The sequence below is a fragment of the Eschrichtius robustus genome, chromosome 5 (genome assembly GCF_028021215.1).
Source record: "Eschrichtius robustus isolate mEscRob2 chromosome 5, mEscRob2.pri, whole genome shotgun sequence".
NCBI classification, from domain to species: Eukaryota; Metazoa; Chordata; class Mammalia; order Artiodactyla; family Eschrichtiidae; genus Eschrichtius; species Eschrichtius robustus.
In genome coordinates this window covers 11,888,966-11,913,244 of record NC_090828.1, presented here as the reverse complement: position 1 = coordinate 11,913,244, position 24,279 = coordinate 11,888,966, and the positions used below count along the sequence as shown (strand labels likewise).

The following is a 24,279-nucleotide window of genomic DNA, read 5'->3' as shown; positions in this document are numbered from 1 at the left end:
GTGATACTGGTCTAGCTCCAATTTACAGGTGAGGAATAGTACATTTAAGTGGCTTGTCCAAAGTCACAGGTCGGGGAAATGGCAGAGCCAGCTTCTTCCCATACACCAAGAGATAGATGAGTGCCCGGGAACTCTCCAGGCTCCTTTCAAGGTACCTGGACACCCCGCTGGCCCAGAGGAGCCAGGCGGTCCTGGCCTTCCCGGTGGTCCTCCAGGTCCTTGAACACCGGGCAAGCCCTGCTCTCCAGGTGCTCCCAAATGTCCTAAAGAAAGAAGGACCAAACATCTGAGTAGTTGTAGTTGCTCTTCAAGGTGGTGAATCTATAAAACCTCCAACTTCAGCTCTTTCTTTTCTATTCTTACTTTTTTACATGTACAATTTTTCTGTTGAAAAGATAACATTAAGGAAAAATGGAAAACAAAACACCTATAATCCCACCAATTTAACACAGTGTTTCATATGTATAACAAATGTGCAAATAAGGCCTACAATTTTATATTCTGATATTTTAATTAGCTAGCATTGTATCATAAGTAATTTTCCAAGTTTGATATCATTTTCCTAATTATTGTTTTTAAACAACTGCTGATAGCTTATTGAGTTAACCCTAATTAAATTAATTAATCTAATTTTCTCTATTGTTGGTCATCCATGTTATTTCTAACTCTTGCTGTTATGCATAATGATCTTTATACATCTTTAATCAATTTTTTTCTCCTATTAAATTATTTCCTTAGGAAAAATTCCTAAGAGTAGAATTTTTAGGTAACACAGTCTGATATTTTGGTTCTTTTTAATGCATTTGCTCAAGGATTTTAAAGTAAATCACAGACATCGTGGAATTTCATCCCTAAATATTTCAGGAGGTAAGTCTGAAAAATAAGAACATTTTCCTATGTGGCCAAAGTAACATTATCACAGCCAAGAAAATTAATAATGAGCCTTAATATCATCTAATCCTCCTTCCATATTTGAGTTTTCTCAATCGTCCCCTTAATGCCCTTCACAGCTGGTTAGTCCACACCAGGTCCCATTCCAGAACCACACATCACATCTGGTGGATACATCTATTAGGTTAAAAGAAATCTACTACAGTCCCCTTCTCAGGACAGTGACGTGCTGAAGAGAAAGGCCCAACTGTTCTTAGTCTTCTAGAACAGACCATTCAGCATTTGGTTCTTGACAGAGGTTGCCAAATGGTTTGGATAAATGCCCCACCAGCTCACAGCCCCACGTGTCACCCACACACAGCCCCAAGACCATAATTCCACGTGCTGATTGAGGACTTTTTAATTTGTTGATTTGTTTTCTTGCTAATTTAGTAAGGATGAAATGATATTTCAGCCTTACTTTAAATTACATTTCTTTGATTACTAGAGAAGATGACTTCCCCATGTGTTTGTTTATTTATAATGTATGACTTCAGTATCAATACCATTTATATTTGTAGGATAAACCAATAGTCTGTGCTGAAAATGACCAGTTGAATCTGCAAATAAAATATATGGTTCCATATTTACAAACCCATGGGGGTCATAGTCACTATTTATTATAACACACAAGAGAAACAAGCCTATGTTAGTCTATACTTGTTCCCAATCAAATTAAAGATCTATGAGCTTCACTGTGTATTGTTTTATTCATCCTGAAAACATTCTTGCAGTAAAGGTAAGGCAGCCTTTTCCCACCTCCAAATGAAAAAACTGAAATATTAAAGTCTTGCCTCTCCAATCACAGTTATATTAAGAACAGAACCTGTGAGTTAATCTGTACTGTATTTTCTCTCTGAAATAGAGAAAAGGGAGGTAGAACTGAACCCAATACAATCATATAAAATCCCCTGAGACAGGCTGCAGATCTACGCCTTCTTGTTAGGCTTGTTCAAATTCAATGCAGCTTTTTTCAAGCCAATGGAAATTGCATGTTTAGGTAAACTCTGTGCTGGTGAATAACATATAATGTAATTTTAAAATTTTAAGCAAAAGGGAACCATTTAAACGGTGACAACCACAGGAGACCAGAGAAATTACACCAAGGCAAATTTCCTTGAAAAAGTTAGCCTACATATAAAATAACTCAGTTCTATGATTTTTAACTTACAATATTAGGTAATATCAAAGGTCTCCATTTTGGACTCCTTTTAGCTTATAAAATCTTACTATCTTAAAGGTTCACATAAAAATACCAGTAAGTGTGGAAAAATCTCTTCATGTTTTGCTGACTGATGATGACGATGAATTACACTTTACATTTGTGTAGCAATTTTTAGTTTATAAATTGCTTTCAAGGAATCTCATTTGATCCTCAGAACAACCTGTAATATGCATAGGGCCAGTTTACAGGTGAGGAAATAGCTCAAAGATGATGAGCAACTTGCCCAAGACCATATGCTCAGTGGTAAAGGAGGTTGATTTCAACCAGTGATTTTCCTTTCTGAGACCTCCCTCTGGTACTTTTCATGAGCCTCCACAATGCTAACCTCAAAGCTATTTTCCCCTCCAAATGTACACGTAAGCTGTACATTTCAGTTAAAATATTATATTACCTAAATCTATTTGACCATGCCAGAGGTAAAAGACCCGTATGAAAGGGAGTGGGAAAGGAATTTTTTGCCAGTGCCATAGCTTGTTTTTCTGTTAGACTTCCATTTTAGCAATCTTATGGTATAAAAACAAAGATTAATTCATTCTCCTTATTTTAAATGTGCCTTCCCAGTGTCCATAACTTACTGAATTGTGGATATTTATAGAGTGTAAAGACAACTCAAACTCTATAAAATTTCTGAAGTTAAAAATAATAAAAATTTTGATTTATTCTTTAAAGTAAATAAATAAACAAATTAAATAAAAACAAAGAAATAAAATTTCCCATAATAGTTCTGCTCAGATATTCTTTCTGTTGTATGGAATGAAACATGGCCATTGCCGAAGAGAATTTTAAGGTAATACACAAAACTATTAATATGAGATATTTTAATTTACAGTGGACCCATCTAAATACAAGCCTGGCTTCTAACCTGTCCACTATCAGCTGAATGACATTGGGCATCACTTATTGAACCAATCACCTGTGGAGAAACAAATTCTTTCCAGGCAGTGGATATCCCTGTGCACAGAGCTTTGTACATTTGTCTGATTATTGACTTAAGATACATTCCTACACGTGGAATTACTAAGTAAAAGCATGTGTATGTTTTGTCAGCTGTGGGTCGTCTACTGTAACCAGCCACAGCCTCTACCGGAGACCAAGAACTCACTGGAACATCACAATCTGTTCTGAGGGATTACACATCTATTGTTGCTGATAAATGAAGTGCTGTTTTGAAAGACTTGATTTTAGTAAATTAGATACTTAGTAAATGAGGTATTCAATCATGTTTCAGCAACTGCACTCCTCAGGGCATTCACCTATGCTTTTCTTTTTTTTTTGGCCACACCGTGAGGCTTGTGGGATCTTAGTTCCTTGACCAGGGATCGAATCCGTGCGCCCTGCAATGGAAGTGCAGAGTCCTAACCACTGGACACCCAGGGAAGTCCCTCGCCTATGCTTTTCTGAGTAGGAAAGAAAGGGCTGGAATGACAACGTGCAGCTGTAGTCAGCTGAGTGGCTATTGTTAATGTATCATTTTTAGTTATAGATTTGCAAAACAGTCCAAATTTTAATTCCTTGCAATAATCATTTTTGACCCTGCCAAAATCTGGACATGCCTAGGGAAGTGTGTTGTTCACATCCTAGGTCATGGGAGCCATGGTGGAGAAAAGATGGTGAGTTGCTGGTGTACAATCCTGGTGTCCTCCTAGGCCAGTGCTTATACATAATCCTTCTGATAGGTATTTTAATGAGTGAAGGGAGAATATAATAAATACTGATACAACCATTGCCAGCTAGGAAGATAAAATAATTGTACTATTTTTCAAACCAAACTTACTCTTTTTTGTTTTAATAAGAAAAGTACATAGCTATACCTGGATATCCAGGGCTCCCTGGCTCACCCTTTGGACCAGGTAGGCCAAACTGACTTGCAGGTTCCCCTTTGTACCCTGTAAGTGATAAAATGCACATAACATTATTTAAGAGAGTTTAATTTTGTTCATACAAGTGACTTAATAACTTTCATGATACTTCCCTTTATAGTCTATCCTCAATGTTCCAGGAGAGGATTTTTGAAACAATGTTTTTTTTTTTTTCTTACATAAGAACAAATAGAAACATAGATGCAAGCTGTGATTTAAACACACACACACACACACACACACACACACACACACACACTATTTTATAGTTCATAACAGTATTAAGAAACTATAGATCTTAATAAGTTTAAATTTTTTAATTTTCTAAAATAATTTCAAATTTAGGTACCTATTTAAGAAATTACTTGGCATTGAGTATCCTTATATTGTTTTTTTAGAAACAGAAAGCAGAAACTGTCACTGCTTCAGCTGCTGCAATCATATTTCAAGCTCTCTTCAAGGAAGCTCAACTCAGTGTCCTTGTAAAAAAACGAAATCACGAAAGTCATCTTATTGATGACTTCACAAGAGATGGCACTTTGTAGGTCATTGTAGGCAGTTGTAGGCCATTGTAGGCAGTGACACCTACTGTCCCACAGAGCTGTTCCACACTGCTGCTGCATCCTTCCAGACACAAGGACTTACATTATAGCTGGGAGCCAATTACAAATGGAGGACTCAAAATGGTATGGTAGGGAAGGGCAAGAAATTGATGGGATTACAAGAGAAGAAGAGAGCTAATTAGGCATGTTTTAAAGCACCTACACACGAACACCCTTTTTAAGGGGTCCCACCCACACCTATGGTAGGTTCTCTTCCACCTGACCCTACTCATAATTGTGGTTAATTGTTTGAAGGGTATGAATCTGGTCCATCCCAGGTCAGCCAGTCTTTCCTTTAGGAATTGTAATAAAAAGTAAGAATTTGAGGCCCTTGCCTATTGAGGCAGAAATCAAAAGCATTTTCACGATGTCCTAATATACAGCATGATCAAGTGCAATCCAAACATATCCAGAAAGGATACTGAATAGAGAGTGATAAACCCAATTGGTAGGCAGGTAAATAAAAAACAGACCATGGAGAAAAGTCTCAAGAGAAAAAACCATGGATTGCCCAAGGGCTAGGTTACTTCAGACTATGGTCCTGCATTACTATATTATCTGTGGGCTCCACGAGACAGCTTTTACTCCAAGTACCTTCATTGCATTTCGTTTCCTTGCAAACATGGCCAAATACAAGTAGGAAGGAAACAAGAAGAAATAGGTTTGTTCTTTGAGAGAGGCAAAGGGTCTATAATAAATGGATAGATGAGTAGAAGAGGACTGAGTTCTGAACACTGACGCTATAAAATGTCAAAATAAAATATGAAAACTTCCCTATTTGTAACTATTTCTGAAGAGAAGATCTAAGTTATTCTTTCTGAATAAATACATGTTCACAGTTCATTTTTTTCTTACAGCAATTATCATGTTATTTATGGAGTGTCTGTCAAAGCATAAAGCATGTTTCACTGGTAGTAAAGGAGAAGAATTTTAGGTGGTTCACTAATTACTGTTTCTTATTTTAAAGTTATTTATTTTCATCTGTATTAAAATAAAATATAACTGTACCACAAGCCTGTGAATTCACAGATAGTGAGGTTAAGGCTAAGGTTAAAAAGGTGAATCATTTTAAAGTAGATTTAAAGAAAAATATTAAACCAATGGTACACAAAAATAGTAAAAATATGAAAGCTTTTGTGTAAACGCTGCAATTTAAGATACCCTGAATTTGTTTGTTTTGTTTGTCTGGATAAAGGGTTAATGAAACCTCTCTTTCTCTGAGGACATTTTTTACCTTGGGTTAACTTCCTGTTCCTATTTCTCTGGAAACCTGATAAAGGTAGAATGCAAGTTGTGTTACAAGGCAATACTGTCTTTGGCACAAATTAAACTAAGGCCTGTGAGGCCAAATCCAGCCTGCAGCCTGTTGCAAAGAAAGTTTTATTGGAACACAGCTACACCCCTTTGTTTGCATATTGTCTATGGCTGCTTTCATGCTGTGTGTGCTTTCATGCACAGCTGTTATAGCAGAGACCACAGAGTTGAAATATTTATGATCTGGCCCTTTGAGAAAAATACATTTGCTGACCCTTGGCTTATGGTAAAAATAACTCAATTGTAAATTATGTGTGGCCCAGGAATTCTTAAGTGAACTCTTAGCACTTGGTGGGAAGTCATGGCTTTGGCCTTCTCTGTGTACCATGACTCTTGTAACTGGGTCCCCAAAAGCTGTACCTATGGAGTCCTTAGAAGAGATGCTGGCTCCTGCGGGGCACGGGGACATGGACCACCAATGCGGATCTGTCTCCTTGCACCTGAGCTGTCACTTATAGAGCTGCAGTCACTAGAAGGACAGCTGAGAGTACTCCCACCAAGGAGGAAATTGTGCTATGCCTGCAGGCATGCTGTTTTCTCTATGGTACCCTTGGATCTGAATGACAAATATAGATGATTTAGGTCTTGTTTGACTATCTAGTAGAGTCTAAAAAGAACTCTTTGAATGTTGCAGTTTGTTTGATATACTTTACTTTTCATGCCAGAGGTACTTGCTCACAATGCTACAAATACCCAGGACTACGAGCCTGATGGATGGCTGCTGTATCTCCAAACCATACCTTTAGGTCCTCTTGTACCATCAAGTCCTGAAAGTCCATGGGGCCCTGGAGAACCTGGCTCACCCTGATAGTTTAATGAAACAGAAATAAGATTGTAATTGAATTTCAAATACAAATGACACATGCTTGACATGATCCAGTTATAATTTTCTAGAACTAAGTTGGTTTTTATAATTTGCAGTGGTAAAGAAAATCGGAAATGCATTGCAAGCATACTACTACATGCATCTAGGTTTTAAAAGTTGACGAAACTCTTCCAGAATTAGTCATACCAACAGGGGGCATCCAAATCTCAATACTTGATTGCAAAAGAGTAACTGCATCACATCACTTGAACTTTAAGTTTTGAATGAACAAATTGATACGAAATAAACTGTTATAACTTATACCCAAAACTTTAAAAATCTATTTTATTCCAAAAGATGAGTAGCAAAGTATATTATACATTTTCCAGAAGTTATGATGTAGGCTACTACATTTGTACTACCTGGGTTCTCAAGGGGTATTTTGCTCATGATTGTAAAGATAAAGTATATTTACAGCAAAACGTATGATATCTGCAATTGGATAGGAAGCCTTAGTAACCAGAATTCGGGCCATTTTTCAGATGACTCTTTGTTCTGGTAAACCAGCAGTCCTCAGGCAAGTCTCTATGGAGCTGTTTAAACAAGGCTGGGGGTAGAATGTGGAGTAAGTCACTTGATCATTTATGTCACTGGAACCAGGCATAAGCACTGGCCAGAATTACAGTTACATCATGGCCTTCTAGAAGTTTCCATTCTTCCCTTGACCAACTCCTTACATTCTAAAAGCCAGTGAAAGGACTGTGATGTACACTGGCAAAGTAAGATGCCTTACGGGCATCCCGAGAGCAGAAAGGTTTTATTATTTCTTTCCTTCCAAAACAGCAGTTGCTTACCTGGTCACCTGGAAATCCCGGAAAGCCAATAAGCCCTCTCAGCCCAGGTGAGCCTGGAGGGCCTGGGGGTCCAGGAAGGCCTGGCTGCCCATTCCTCCCGGGCTCCCCTCTGTGAAATCCAGGTGGTCCACAGCTTCCCGGCTCTCCTTTCTTGCCTTGTATCCCAGGATGGCCTTTATCACCTGATGGGGTTGGAAGTGTTACAGACCTCTTGGAGGAAATCTCTTGAACTTTAAGGGATAGTTCAACTATCGTGCCAGGCGATAGTTAGGCTGTGGGTCTTGGTCCTACTTACAGGAGACGAAGCCATCTCCCAGGAACTGGGAGTCCTAATTCCTGCCCTAAGCTGCATCACAACGGTTTCTGGCTTCCGTGACCTCACTGGAAAAGGAGCTGCCCATGAAGAGACTCAAGGCTATCCCGGGGGGAATGAGCAGCGTCACTCACTTTATTTTAACATGATCGTTTTACAAATGAGGAAAGACTTACCCAGAGAACTTAAAACATGTGTTCCCTAACAACTAGTTAAGGAGAGGGCCAACAAAAGAAGCCAGGTCCCATGCAAATTAAGTCTAAACTGGGAAAAGAGAACACAAACGTGGTTGTCAAAATCCTTGCTCTGGGGTGTTTCTGAGGCCCAGCAGCACAGGCATCCAGAAGCTTGTCAGAAAGTCAGAGGCAGACCGGCCCCAGATCTGCTGATTTAGTATCTGCATTTTAACAAGGGCCCCGAGGGATGCACACTGAAGGCTGAGTAGCACCCACTGAAATGATCTGGGCAGTCATCGTGCTACTCATTTTCAGATCAGCCAGCAAACCCAGGAATACTTTCAACCCGGTACCAGTATTTCATGTATCTGTCTGGACTGATCCTAGTTTGGAATATCCAAATCTATAAACACATATGAACTACAGCTAAGTTCTAGCATGGAAAGAAAAGTACCATGAGGTTCTTTAGTGTGTATTTTTATTTGTATCTAAAGAATGACCTTTCCTAATCTCCGAATTACAGTTTTCTTGGGAAAGTTGTCTAATATGCATGCTTGTTTGAATGACCTGTAAAGAAGTCGACTTATTTGATATGGTTAAAAAAACATAAGCATTTACCTTCTTCTCCTGGGAATCCACCATCTCCAGGAGGTCCAGGTTCCCCGGTTTCCCCCTTTTTAGAAATAATATCCATTTCTCCTTCATATCCTGGGGGTCCTCTTGCTCCTTTAGATATTAATCATATAAGAGCAAAACAAAAGGAAGCACCACACACGTGATTATTCTGTTACAGCTCCTCACGTCCAGTTTGCAAATCCCCATTTAACCTACTAAAGTGTATTTATGTTCATAGATTGCACGGTATCAGCATTGTTGATTGACTTCCTAAAGGAAGGGCCATGCCTTTTACATTCCTTTCCCAACTTGTCCAGCAAAGGGGACTGGTGTACACTGAGGGCTCAGTGAATGTTCGCTAAATTCAACCAAACTCGTCTCAGAGTCTTCAGTAAAAAGAGACAGGCTTGAAAAGTTCCAGGTCTAAAATACATCTCTTTGTGGTACATATATAAAATGGAATATTACTCAGCCATTAAAAAGAATGAAATAACGCCATTTTGCAGCAATATGGATGGACCTAGGGATCATACGAAGCAAGGTAAGTCAGAAAGAGAAAGAAAAATACCATATGATAATCACTTATATGTGGAATCTAAAATACAACACAAATGAATGTATCTATGAAATAGAAACAGACTCACAAACATAGGGAACAGACTTGCAGTTGCCAAGGGGAAGGAGGAGTGGGGGAGGGAAGGACTGGGAGTTTCGGATTAGCAGATGCAAACTGATATATATAGAATGGATAAACAGCGGGGTCCTACCATATAGCACAGGGAACTATATTCAATATCCTGTGATAAAGCATACTGGAAAAGAATATGAAAAAGAATATATATATATGTATAACTGAGTCACTTTGCTGTACAGCAGAAATGAACACATTATAAATCAACTATACTTCAATAAAATTTTTAAAAAATACATCTCTTTATCCTGTAAATTTTGAATTGTCCATCTCATATTTTCCAGTTCCTTATCTTCCCCTTCCTAACCAGCCTCCAATATTTTCCTTACATTAAAAGAACAGACACTTAACTTGTGTCTCTATGTGTTCTCCACATAGAGAATTCTAAGAGGTAGGAAGGGTACACAATATTTCTCCTGATTTTTGCAAACACTATCCAGTTGTAGATGTGGGCTGGAGTGGGCTCATCCCAGCTTGATGAGAGCCACTTACTAACAAGTCAAGAATTTTGTAAACTAGTTGTTAAACGATCGGTAGTTTTAAATCAGTCATGTTGAGTGTATTTATGGTGGGAGTACTTACACCCTGGCAATCAGCAAACTGTAGTGTAGTAATCAGGGCATTTTTAAAAAACTTTATTTTAGAGAGCCAGCTTACCAGAACATCACTGGCATTAACCCAATTTTAAATATTTTTAGTGGGATAATTATATAGAAGCACAATAGCACAGCAAACATCACTTATCTAAGCTAACAGAGAATGACTCTGGTTCCTTGATTCTACATAAATAATTTACAGGCTAGTAAAACAAAAAATAATAGTAGAATCAATCAACTAAAAGTAATTTGAATTAAATATGAGGTTATTTCCCCAAAGGGCTTTAAAGACAAAAACGTTGTTTCTAGAAATTGTCAAGCATTCATTCTTAACACTGGAAATGAAATCTTACCTTCACTCACCATAGCCTCATGGCTAAGAGATCAAAGTAAATATTTAACAGGGATGGGCACAGAACATTGACACCAGTGGTCTTGAAACTTTTTTTTAAATAGTAACGGAAACTTTTCTTTAAATGAAGCTTGGGAGAGATGCAATTCATGGCCCAGATGAAAGCGGACTCATCTAGTTCAGTGGTCAGCAGACTACAGCCCATGGGCCAAATCCCACCTGCTGCCAGTTTTTATGCAATCCATGAGCTGTGAATGATTTTCACACTTTTAAATCATTGGGGGAGGGGACTCAAAATAAGAATAATACTTTCTGACATGTGAAATTAAGTGAAGTTCAAGTTTCAGTGTCCATAAATAAAATTTTACCAGATCACAGCTATGTTTGTTTGTTTATGTGTGGTCTCAGGCTATTTTTGCGCTACAAATGCTGAGTTGTGTAATTTCGACAGAGACCATATGGCCTTAACAAAAAAACTGCTTTTTTCATTTAAAAAAATTGAAGGAGGGTTTGGGGAGTCCTGCCTGCACCCCCTTCCCAAAAGGTGAGAAGGTTTTCTGAAACCCAAAAGCTATAAATCAAACCCCTTGTTAATTTTTTTCTATTAACATAGCAATTCATTTGCCATAGTTATATGGGATAAGATTGGGAGGAAAGGAAAATACATTTTGCTTAAAATCCTGAAACAAACACCATAGATTCAAAAGGCAGCAAAATCCAAGCCGCAGGATAGTTCCATTTTATTTTTTCAGGGATCATACTTACAGGTTCTGGTCAAACACTAAAAACAATCTATGCTGCATCACTGTGCTATTAGCTGCGTTTACCTTTGTCACCTTTCGCTCCTCGGTCTCCCAGGGAGCCGGGCCAACCCTTTTCTCCGGGTTCTCCCTTTCTGCCAGGGTGTCCGTCTGGGCCAGGTTTTCCTCTCTCTCCCGGAAAACCCAGGAAGCCGGGCAGCCCCTGGGGTCCTGAGGAGTAATATGAATTTTTAGGGAAAAGTTTTATAGGCTAGTATGGTTCCTAGATCTGCGTTCCTTGCCGTCCGCGTGGAGAGGCGAACTCCCCCTAACTCTGAGCTTGTGCTGAAGGGAACAACCACTACCAGCCTCTCGCCTGTAAGAGACATTCTGTCCCATCCAAGCCTCAGTTTTCCCCGCCACAGATCTGAACTGCAGGCCTTTATGCTTCTGAGTCCGGATCCCACAAAGCTTTAAAGAGAACTGGGCTTCCCTGGTGACGCAGTGCTTAAGAGCCCGCTTGCCAATGCAGGGGACACGGGTTCGAGCCCTGGTCCGGGAGGATCCCACATGCTGTGGAGCGGCTAGGCCCGTGTGCCACAACTACTGAGCCTGCGCTCTGGAGCCCGTGAGCCACAACTACTGAGCCCATGTGCCACAGCTGCTGAGCCTGCACTCTGGAGCCTGTGCTCCGCAGCGGGAAGCCACCGCAATGAGAAGCCAGCGCACGGCAATGAAGAGCAGCCCCTGCTCGCCACGACTAGAGAGGGCCCACATGCAGCAACGGGGACCCAATGAAGCCAAAAATAAATAAATTAATTAAATAAATTTTAAAAAGAAAGAAGCAGAAGTCCAAAGATGTTGGTCTGGGACTTGGCACACAGGTAGTGCCTAAAAAAAAAAAAAAAAAAGAGAACTGGGTGTTGGGGAGGGAGGGGGAGGGAGGGGGAGGGAGGGGAGGGGAGGGGGAGGGAGGGGGAAGGAAGGGGAGGGAGGGGGAAGGGAGGGGGAGGGAGAGGGAGGGGGGAGGGAGGGGGAAGGAGAGGGAGGGGGGAGGGAGGGGGGAGGGAGGGGGGAGGGAGGGGGAGGGGGAGGGAGGGGAGGGGGAGGGGGGAGGGGAGGGGAGGGGGAGGGGGGAGGGGGGGAGGGGGGGAGGGGAGGGGGAGGGGAGGGGGAGGGGGAGGGGGGAGCCCATCCAAAGTGGAAGCACATCAGCCCTGACCCCCCTGCTCCATCAGTACCACCCAGTCCTTCGGGCAGAAGTGTGTGTGGGTTTTGTGGACCTAACCCCTCCCCCCAACGCTCCCGTTTACCTAAACCAAAACACTCTGCCCCTGGAAATTACAATACAGAAGACAAGAAGAAGGGAGAGGTCACACGGGAAAGGACCAAGTCAGGCTAATATACCAGTAAACTCTACAGTATGGTCACATGTAATTGTCTTCACTTGGCAGTGGATTTCAAGTTTATAAAATGGTGGGTTGGGGGGGGAATAATGGAAAAGCAATACCCACCCTTTGGGCCTGGAAGACCAGGTAGCGCATCATCCCCAACGGGGCCTGGGACTCCCGGGGGCCCTGGGGGTCCATCTGCCCCTGGCCATCCTGGGACTCCGGGGAGGCCCTTCATTCCAGCGGGTCCGGGAGGCCCCATGTCCCCTTGTTGTCCTTTCCAACCTGGGGCACCTGTGACAAACCACAGTGACAACAATGTAGGAAGACTGAGAACTGGCTTCACACACGGGCAGGAAAAAAATCCATGGTAGCTTAAATTGTGTATCTGTGGCCAAGTAAACGATATTTATCAGCTAAAATCACAGTAGCGACTCTCCATCAGTCTAAGTATATATTTTTCTGGCTGCTATAAAAAGAAAGGCAGATTACTTGAATAAATATTTCCCAGTTGAGATGCATTATAAAGTCTTTTAAAATGGAAAATGGATAAGGGTAAAGAATTTATATTTACTCTTGGGTGGGGAGAGGGTGGGAACTAATAGAAGAAAACATTCCAGGTGCTTCTTAAAGCTACAGCCAAGTGAATTTTGGTCAAGCTGTTCACTGTGTAATGAGAGAATTATAGGAATCAGCAACGTCATCTAGAATTATTGGTGATTAAAAACAAAGCTGTAGTGGCAGGGTTTGCTCCAATCTCGTTTTGATCCTTTGAGAGGGTGTATTCTTGGATTTGGATAAACACAGTAGAATTTAAATAACAGGTGACAATCTGGATGGTGAAATAAAGATCATAGTGGAAATAGCCCCCCAGCACCTTGTGTTGAGAGACACTTTCTCATGGGTCTCTTTGATGTCTTGCTGGGTATTCCAAGAACAGAGGGTCCTGACCCATCCTCACTCGGGCTATTTCTCAAGGTTGTGTTGGCAGCGAGCAGCCTGACAGATATAGTGCCTCCCCCAGTAAGAAAAGCAAGCTGTCTTGCAGGTTAATGTACAGCTGTTGTATCCCAGGCTCAGAAACTGCAACCCACCACGTGTGGGGCATCCACTAGCCCCTCTTATATCACCCCCGAGACACTTGGGTGACACAAGGAAACGACGCAAACCAACACGAAACTCATGCTACTTGTGGTGCCATAAATAATCAAATCCTTTGTTTCTGACCCAAGAATCTTGCTTCTGCCAGCATCCGTAAAAGAGCAACAGGTAAGCTTATTCCTCTGTAAGTAGGGTGAACCCCACACCTGTCACAGTTCTTTACACCTGCCGACACTTACCTGGACTTCCTGGAGCTCCAGGGAGCCCTGGTGGCCCTGGTCTCCCTGAAGCGCCTCTTTCACAGGAATGGCCGGGTGGACCTGGGATCCCTGGAAACCCGGCACTTCCCTCTCTCCCTTTGGGACCTTTGAGACCTGGGAATCCGGGCATTCCAGCTGGCCCTGAAATGATACAGTTCATCTGTGACACTGAGGGCATAACACTACATAGACGGCCTACAGTGGTATTCATGTGTATCAATACTGGAGGTAAACATTTTGATCCCGGCTCTGGGTTCCAATGAGTTAAGCCTCTGAATGGATTTTCTTATCATAGATCGTAGTGAGCTCCAAGTGCACGGTAAAGCTGTGCATTGCTAAGAGAATCACTTGATAACGTTATGTAGACAATATAGAAGTTGCTTATGCAAATTAAAAATCCATGCAGTTCTTCCTGATTTTCATTCACCTCTAACATTGCGGCAGGCTTTACACCAAACCACCACAATGCTTGCACGCCCAGTTTGTACTGTCTGAATTTGCATTCTGTAAACAATTTCATCACTCCAACTCTCAAAATTTTTATTTATTGGAAAGATAGCATCATGATCTTCAGGGGGAAAAACGTCTTCCATAATTCTACACCCTAACCTAAAAATCTACTTTATTGTTTAATGTTTTCATTGTATTTTGGTTCATATGTTTGCATTTTTAAAATAGTAATCCCAGTGCACTTTCAATTGTTGGGTTATTTCATATTGCATGTTAATATGCAAATGTTTTCCATTTTACTGTAATCTTTGCAAATATAATTTTAATTGTTAATAGCTGAATAGTATTCCTTTGAGTGTGGTGTGTGAGTGTGTGTATGTACGTATTACTTAACTCTCTTTACTGTTTTCAATTGTTCCTCTACTGTGAATAATACTACCACAGTATTTTCGTACTAACCATCTCCTGTTGAATTCTTCCCTTAAATACATTTCACAAGTGAGATAGTGGGATTACTGGGACAAAATTACTTTCATTGACTCACATAAAGTATTATCTTGTTACGTTCCAATTAAATGGGTTTTTGTATATGAATGCTTCTGACTTACAAACTATTGGATAAGCTCTCTGAGGATGAAGAATGTGGCTTATTTCCCCGCCTTCCATTTTCCCTGTACTATTGTACTATCATGGGTACCTAATGAACACTGGCCCATCCATCATTAGAAAAGAACCAGAACAGTGTTTGTAAAAGTCTGATCTGGGGTCCACTTTGGGTCACCATCCCCCAGGGGTTAAAGTTCAGACTGGACTGCTGGGCTCCACCCAGTTCTAATGTAATGAATCACAATTTCTGAGATTGGGGCCCAGAAGATGGTGATGTTAATGACCCCCACCTCTACCCCTGTTTTTTTTTTGGGGGGGGTGGTATTTTTAAGTACATTAAAATCTGAAAACCTCTGCTGGGGATCCTGAAGGATCCATAGCGATTTCAGGAAAGAATGTGAATCAGTGCCAGGGCCATCTCCCCATCTTAAGTTTCACTGCCCTGCCTGCTACCCCTGCTGGAATGAAAGTCCCTCTATCCTGTCACCTGTCCAAAGAACACAGCGTCTGCCAGGACTCAGCTCGTGCCTAGCTCTCCCCCAGAGCTTTCCTTTGAATGCCAGCCACCCCCTGCTTTGCCCCAGGGAGCTGCTCTTCTCTGACAGCCTGTCGTGCCCTCCTTCAGCCTGGCAGCGGCAGTGGGCGGGTCACCCAGTCTCTGCTCCTCAGCGCTAACATACTGGCCTGGAGTCCAAAGCAGGCAGATGTCTGGTAGCTGCTGAATCAGACTGAACAGACTGAGCCACGGTGAGCTGGGTTTGAAAACAACCAATAAAATGCAAATGCAACACTGCGGATGCAGGTTATTAGAAATGTAACCACTGCCCATGTACGAAGGAAGATGCCTGACTGAAAATTTTACATTCTAGATTTTTAAGGCTAGATAGTCTAGACACTCTTCAGGGACCTGTTCCAGAACCGAGCTGGCTTTATGGACCACAGGAAGAGCACAGCCCTCATACCTGCAGCCCCGGGTCGTCCGGGATCACCTCTGAGTCCTTTTGACCCTGGTACTCCTAAAAGACCCCTCTTTCCAGGGGGTCCTGGGTAGCCAATAGCAGAGTCTCCCGGAGGTCCTTTCTGACCATTCACTCCAGGTGAACCTGGAGAGCCTGGGGGCCCGACAAGGGAGGACCCCTTTTCACCTCCAAAACCTGGATCTCCCATATCACCATGAAAACCTATTGAACAAAGAATTGTTTAAATTGTTACATGTACAGATATAGAACCAATACACATATAAGACTACTACTTTGATAAAAACACATTGTTTTAAAATACAGGGATACCTACTAAAATTAAGAGTAACTTAATAGGCAATACTGTTTTTTGCCACCTTTTGTCAGAAAATGAATTGTAACTCCGTGTTTCCTATAAGCCAATGACATTCCCCTAATTGCTTTCATTTACCGGCAAACAGTCTGTCTAGACTGAGCAGTTCCTACAACATAATGTAATATAATAATAATATAATATAATAGCCTATAACTCATGCTCCAGGTTTAAGGAGCCCTGAGACATCACAAAAGTATCATAACCTAGAAGTTATCAAAACATAGCTAAGAGCTTACTATATCAAGAAAAACCATTCCCCCACCATCTAGGGATCCCTGGGCCATTTGCTGACTAAGATCATGAGACATTCCTAAATGAAAAGCACTTATTTACCAGGTGGACCAGGGATTTCTGAGATTCCTGGTTTGCCACGTTGACCCTTTTCCCCATCCAAACACCTCAACCCAGGAGCTCCCCGACGACCTGGAAATCCCTTCGGACCTAAACAAAAACAACAAAACACAGACACAATAAAACACAAATCAAATGAGGACAAAATAAGATGATTTTTAAAATAAAATCTATGTTAAGTCTTTCTTAGGGTATTTCTACTTTATGGAAGTATAGGTGGTGCCTAGCCTGGTGTTTATAAGTCTTGTGCTCCAAATAAGCTTTTCATAGAGATTGTGTTAAGGTACTTTCTCAGAAGCCATACTGTAAAGAATTCTTTCTGAAAGCCTTTGGGATGTATACCACCATTCAGATAAATCTTTTGATACTTTCCCATGCTGAGTCTCAAACACAAATATGTGAGGATACCCTTCCTTGTAAGAGGACAGAGGTGGTGGCCAGTGTGTGGCTTGATGAGAAAGCACCGGAATAAAGACCAAATCTACTTCCCTGCATCTTACTGCATTTGCCCTTAAATGAAGTACAGGCAAAAAGCACCTGCAAAAGGAATTGAGATTTTTTTAAAACCTTCTGTGTTTTCCTACAAGGAGTTATCTAAGCTAAAATAACTTATAAATCATGAACTTCAAAGGAGATGCAACTGCCAGCTGAAACTTTGAGTGTTCACTTCCCTTGAGGCTGAAGCTGCTGAAAGTGATCATACGTGTTTTTTATCCATCCATGTCAAGGTACCAGCAAATGTGAAGATGAACGTACCATCAGTCAACCAACCATTCTTCACTCCACTGATACAGAATTATATTTCCACACCCTTGCCACTGCCTTGTGGTGGGTGGCCCGTATTTCCCACACTTTGATCCGGGGCTTGGCCATGTGACTTGCTTTGGCCAATAGGATAGTAACACCATGAAGTAATGAGAGGTGTGAACAGTGCCAGTGAAGCTGGGCCCCACCCTCTGGCATTTCTGCAGCCACAGGAGCAGAGCACACCCTGGCCTCACAATGAGATGCCTGCTGCAGACCTGACCTGACCCAGAGCCAGGCACGAAGCCGATAGAGAGCATCTTAGATCAGCTGAACCCCAACCAACGACAGACCCATAGACAGAAAATAAATACTATTTGTTAAAGCCCACTGCAATTTGGAGGTTGTTACACAACACTATTGTGAAAGCTAGTGGTTATAGAGGGCAGTACAGAGTCATTCATCATTCAACGCTTAAACACTTTTTGTATTGATAGTTACGTAGAACAAGAAAGGTGACCTTTAGTGGCCATGCTAGTACTTAACAGGTCAATTTAAGTGAACTCTAAATAAATAAAAAAGAATTAGACAAAATACCTTATATAGATCTAGGGTTTAATTCAGCTATAAATAGGTGATTGAGTCAAGTGCAGTGGTTGTATGAAAGTGTAATCAGGGGTGTAGATGCATGGGCATTTTTCAGAATGTTTCTGGTCAGATATTTGGGTCTCTTGGAAAGCAGAATAGAGTAAAACTTATAATCAGTAAGCAAATGATCAATTTTCACTCTCGGGGCACAAGTAAAGAAAGAAGATATAGTTTTAAAATGCTCAAAGGGCAATCATTTTTGCTGATATGTGATCAAATCAAGGTAAATTTTGTTGCACAGAAATATTATTCAGAGTGTGTTTGGTGGACGGTGGACCCAAGGGGAATGGCTGCAAATGCTGTTTCCCCATAGTCCCTCAAAACTCTATAATCAGGGTAGAAATATCCTAAATAGTTCCCTGAGGATTTGTTATTGGTTTATCTGTCTTGCCAGTTCTTTTAGTTGGGAATGTGTATGACAGTAATTTCTCCTTGATCGTACCTGGAGGTCCATCAAAACCTGGCGGGCCTGGCCTCCCAGGGTAGGTTACGTTACAAGGAATTGTATCACCTGGAATGAAAAAATAAAAAGTGGCATTCACATAATTGATAGTCCAATGCAACATGAATCTCAATGACAACTCGATCAAGATACTTCTTCATACAGTATACGTGGAATTCAAAGGAAAAGAAGACTCTCGAGTCTCATTAGGTCACTTGAACTAAGTTTAGTTTAAATTTCTAGAAGATCTGTCCTGAAATCTGAACTTCAACTGTCAGACAGTAATAGACAGAAGGGGAATAAGAAAAATATTGATTCCAAGAAATATCAGTTTAATAACCTACAAAAAATAATGGATGTATAGACCCATGGATGTCTAATACAATGGAATCAGAAGCTTTGATAAATCATGAAATAGCAGCAAGCATCCAACACTGAGTTCCCAAGATTTGACTCCTAGCTTGGATGTGGGGAAATTATGCAAATGAAGAGACTGGGAGAGATACTAACAGCTTCCGTTTACTGAGGGCCTGCCATGGGTCAGGTGCTTCAAATATATTGTCTCTGGGGGCTTCCCTGGTGGCTCAGTGGTTGGGAATCCATCTGCCAATGCAGGGGACACGGGCCTGAGCCCTGGTCGGGGAAGATCCCACATGCCGCGGAGCAACTAAGCCCGTGTGCCACAACTACTGAGTCTGTGCTCTGGAGCCCACGAGCCACAACTACTGAGCCCATGTGCCACAACTACAGAAGGCCACGCGCCTAAAGCCCGTGCTCCGCAACAAGAGAAGCTACCGCAAGGAGAAGCCCGCACACCGCAACGAAGAGTAGGCCCAGTTCACTGCAACTAGAGAACGCCCGCATGTAGCAATGAAGACAAAATGCAGCCAAAAATAAAATAGAAATTTGTTAAAAAAAATATATATATACTGGCTCTTGTTTTTCTAATGACTTTGCAATGTGGTTTTGTCATCCTTCATTTCACTTGGTAAAGAAAATAAAATTTCAAAGTTGTGCTCTGAGTTTTCTTCTCCTTTAAAATGGAATGTTTCCCTTTTATAACAGAAATTACATCTCATAATGTATTACACCATAAGCTCTTAAATAAAAAATGTACCATATGAATAAAAATAATGTTATATTTTGATGGTTCCAGACCATGATCTTAAACCATATCAAATTCCAAGGTATTTGTCTTTCTATGTTGTCAAAGCAAGAACCAAACATATTATTATATTATAAAATTTCACAAGTAACTATGTAACTCAAGTCATATGCACATATTACAAAAGAGAAGATCTTAAATCAATCTTTTTCCAACATTTTTAAAAGTTTTGAGCTATAAAACTACAAGTCACTTTATTGTTTGAAATCCAAATAACTGTCAAATATATTTAAAATCCCTCCTTTTTTTCTCCCTAGAATGCCTACAAATGGGTTTTCATGGACAATGTTGTATTTTTAAAATGAAATGTTAGTATTTCTATTCAAATAAAATGCATAATCTCAAAAGACAGTAAAAGAAGAGAGATTTTGAATATATACATGTATGTAATTTTAAGAGTCAGATTGTCCACATTGATACTGAGAAATGAATGAAAGGCAATTTGCCAAACCAATAAATCAGCAAAGACATCTTAGCATTTTAAAGATTTGTTTTAAGTATTGATTGTGCTGTAATGCTTTTATTTGTTTGACAACATTCAAGGTTTGAACAGTGAATTGTGGGAATTTTATTTTAGAGGTTCTACCATAACTGTAATAACTTTGCCCAGAAGAGAGGCTTACTTTAGTTTCCATGATTTCACTTGACATTCTGCCACAAAAACATTCAAAATTACCTTTCTGACCCTTCCAGCCATCAGGGCCCCTCTTGCCTGGGCAGCCTGGAGCTCCTGGTTGCCCCCTCTCTCCTGGTGGACCAGGAAATCCCAGTCCTGGAGGCCCCCTAGGTCCTGCTCTGCCCGGGGGGCCTGGTGGTCCAGGAGGCCCTTTATCACCTGGGGCTGCATCTTCTTGATCTCCCTGAGAACATTTGCATCACGAGTCAGAGTCAATTACCAACCTTTGAAAGGCCATGAACTCAAAGCAATCATTGTCATTGTAGGCTACAAAAATGCATGCAGAAAGCCAGTTAATTCTAGAAGTTACTTAATAGCAAATGTAATTTTAAATGATTAAGATTCTTCTTAATGTTTTACATACATATTTACAGACATATATATATGCTCTTGATGTGTGTTTTATGACTCAAAAACAGAAAATTATATGTTATGTCTTAAATACAGAATAAGAAATTTTATTTAGAACCACTCTGTGACAGCAAATACAATAAAATATAGAAATGCATAAATTAAGGGAAGTAGTGGGCTTACAAACTAAATAAATTCTTATGTATTAGAAACGTTTTTTTCTGCATGATTGTAAGACACAGGGATGGACTTTATCACCCTCCACCTCTGTGGGCCAAGGGCTGACAAATCCTTTCTCCTCCTGTGTAAGAATCTGACTTTGGTTAATGGTCTAGTTCTGCTCTTCAGGAATCTGCATAAAAATGGATGTCAACTGCGTTACTAGACCACATTGCTTATGGTAAAATTAATCCCTGGCTGCAAAACTTGCATCTGGTCTGGAAGAACTATAAAGACCTGTGTGGAGCCTTTGTCAGGGCTTCCTTAAGAGGCGGCTCCTGTAACTGGCAAGTTCCTTGTGGGGTCCCCGCAAGCTAGTTGTGTGGTGCAGATAACACTCCCATGGAGAAGGAGACTTTCAAGCCCAGGCTGCTCACACTTCTGTATATGGGAATCTCACTGCCTTCACCCCAACTGAATGAAAAGCTGCAAGGACTCTTGTGTATGAGGAATGCTTGACACTGCCCCGCAGGCAGGTTGAGGGTCATGCCTTCTAGCCTCCTGAGTAGCCTGGTCCCAAATGTGGTCTATGAGTCAGAATTGTTTCAGACTCAGTCTGAAACTCTAGAGAGATTTCCCCATCCCTAGTGGGTGTTATAGAAATTCCTCTCCCAATTTGATCTGTAAAAACACTTTGGTTTTTCACAGTTAGGTTAGTACATGATGACAATTATCACTCAGTGACGTTGGTTTCTAAATACAGCAGTCCCCTGCTTATTCACGGTTTCACTTTCCAAGGTTTCAGTTACCCATGGTCTGAAAATATTAAATGGAAAATTCCAGACATAAACGATTCACAAGTTTTAAACTGCGCTCCGTTCTGAGTAGCATGATGAAGCCATCTTGCTCCATCTCACTAGGGACGTGAATCAACCCTTTCTCCAGCATATCCTTCAGTTAGTCACTTAGTAGCGTCTGGTTATCAGATTGACTGCAGTGGTATCGCAGTGCTTGTGTGCAAGTCACCCTTACTTTACTTAATAACAGCCCCAAAGCACAAGAGTAGTGATGCTGATAATTCAGATATGCCCAAGAGAAGTTGTAAAGTGCTTCCTTTAAGTGAAAAGGTGCAAGTTCTCAATTTAATAAGGAAAGAAAAAAGAATCGTATGCTGAGGTTGCTAAGATCTATGGTAAGAATGACTTTTATATCCATGAAATTGTGAAGAAGGAAAATGAAATTTGTGCTAGTTTTGCTGTCACACAGCAACCTGCAGAAGTCATGGCATAGTGCTTGCTAAGTGCTTAGTTAAGATGGAAAGGCATTAAATGTGTACAATAAGATATTTTTGAGAGAGAGAGACACTACATTCACATAAATTTTATTACAGTATATTGTTATAATTGTTTTATTTTATTATTAGTTGTTAATCTCTTACAGTGCCTAATTTGTAAATTAAACTCTATCATAGGTATGTATCATAGGTATGTATGGGGTCGGGTACTATCCACGGTTTCAGGCATCCACTTGGGGTCTTGCACCATATCTCCTGTGGATAAGGGGGGGACCACTGTAGTTTCTTAAGTGGAAGAATGAATGAAACAGGGATTACCAAATCTAAAGCAGAGAAGATTATTTATATACTCAATATCCGCTGAAAGACCAGAAAGCTATAAATACCATCTAACCCAATTTCCAAATTTCCGTCTCTTATTCACATGTATTTTATCAGATAGGATTCCTATAAAATCAGAACATGGTCCTTCCTTTTTACAACACTCTCAATGGCAGGCTGCATGATCTGGTGGAAATAGCATGTACTTGAAATTAGAAAGACTGGGTTTTCCCTCCTGTTTAGCCTACTTGATAGATAGTTGACCTTGAGTAACATACCCTAGGCCTCCATCTCCTTACTGTAAACTCTCAAAGATAATTATTCCTCAGAAGACAACAGTTACGAGTAAAACATCTAGCTCAGTTTGTGTGGCATTGCAAGCATTCAAAAATACCTCATATGCCAAGATATTTTAAGTTCCTGATTATGTCTCATAGACTTTTCTTATGAACTGCATCAGCTACATGTGGTCTCCACCCAAAACATGCTTGAAAAATGCAGAATTATCATTTATCAGTGGGACCTTCCATCAGCCAATATGTCTATCCAGTGGATCTGCGCTAGTTCATCCTTTCTCGCTTGCCACTTCCCCTCATGTGCTTCTTCATCAGAGAACAGAACTGAAGGTAATTATCAGGACCTGTGTGCTAGCCTCCACCCTACAGAGTCAACTGAACACACCTGAAACCAGTGGGGGCTCTGTAGAGACAAGGGCCCCAGAAGGAAATAAGCACCACGAGAATAATATAAAGACTAGGGACAGAAAGTCTGGCTACGATGAACTGCCACTCAGGATTTTAGACCATCTGCAAAAAGCCATACCTTTTATAACAGCCATCTTTTTGTGGCAGTGAATCAAAGGTGACTGATTTACAGCACGTTGACACTTTACTGTTCAGCTTTTTTAAACCGAGAAGGGGAAAACAGATGCTTTGTGACCATGTAAGAGAGTGAAACTCTATAGCAGGAGAAGAATTATACACACCAGTGGTCCTGGGTCCCCTTTCTCTCCAGCATATCCATCTTGACCGTGTTGCCCCTGCTGCCCTGGAAATCCTGGGGGCCCATCAGGACCTCTTTCTCCTTTGTGCCCTGGTAACAAAGGCCGAAAGAGTCAAGCCCTTCTGAGCAATGGATGATGTAGAAGGAAACAAAGGACTAAAGATAAAGGCAATGACCATGACCCTGGGCTGGTAGAGGTTCCTCTGAGTGTCTCAGTTGACTAAAGTCACACGAAGACAATCATGCAAAAGTCAAAGGGGAGATTGACAATTGCCAAACCCATTGAATCTCTTATTTGGGAAATGTTTCTTTTCCTGTTCTGACAAGGAGGTTGTGTGTGGAGGTGCCAATCCCTACAGCATCTTCCTCTGCTTGTGTGACACCAAACACGGTATGCCATCCCCTGGCCATAGTGAGTGGGGGAATGGTCCATGGTTGGGCCCATGCCCCAGGCTAATCCAGTCCTTCCTGGACCTTGTTTTTCTAACTGGAGCAGAAAGAGGTAGAGCTCTCTTTCACCTCTGGCTGTTAAGAACTTGGAGCTACCTGGGGGCACGTACCCATAGCCCAGAGAAAACCAGACGGGAGAAAATGCAGACGGTGCAAAGAGAGATGCAAGATGCCGAGACAGCCTTCTCATGCAGTCGTCCCAGTGCAAACCATACACCTAACCTTTCAAATTTTGTTTAAGTCAATAAATTACTTCTCTAAAAACACTACTTCAAGCTGGGTTTTTGTCGCTTACAACCAAAATATTCTTGATTAATACAGGATACTATAATGCAGTGAATAAATGCTAGGCAAATCAAAGGAGATCTTGTTTCAAACCCAATTCACAACAATGAGGATTTGAGCACAGGATTTAGGCTCAACATTCACACGACTCCGAAGGGCAGGGAGTATTTTTTTTA

The 24,279-nt window shown here is 41.1% G+C and overlaps 1 protein-coding gene across 1 annotated transcript in view; it reads right to left on the bottom strand.

The window, feature by feature from the left end:
- The window catches only part of COL4A4 (collagen type IV alpha 4 chain), a 139,428-nt gene that overhangs the window by 32,144 nt on the left and 83,005 nt on the right, over nt 1-24,279 (bottom strand). The window contains exons 24-36 of the mRNA XM_068544321.1: nt 23,352-23,458; nt 20,242-20,425; nt 18,401-18,469; nt 16,549-16,656; nt 15,843-16,061; nt 13,804-13,965; nt 12,587-12,757; nt 11,160-11,303; nt 8,697-8,804; nt 7,590-7,771; nt 6,671-6,734; nt 3,967-4,041; nt 156-263 (exon numbers count right to left, since the gene is read on the bottom strand). Of these exons, the coding sequence (XP_068400422.1) occupies nt 156-263; nt 3,967-4,041; nt 6,671-6,734; nt 7,590-7,771; nt 8,697-8,804; nt 11,160-11,303; nt 12,587-12,757; nt 13,804-13,965; nt 15,843-16,061; nt 16,549-16,656; nt 18,401-18,469; nt 20,242-20,425; nt 23,352-23,458 (1,701 nt within the window). The remainder of the gene's footprint in view (nt 1-155; nt 264-3,966; nt 4,042-6,670; nt 6,735-7,589; nt 7,772-8,696; nt 8,805-11,159; nt 11,304-12,586; nt 12,758-13,803; nt 13,966-15,842; nt 16,062-16,548; nt 16,657-18,400; nt 18,470-20,241; nt 20,426-23,351; nt 23,459-24,279) is intronic.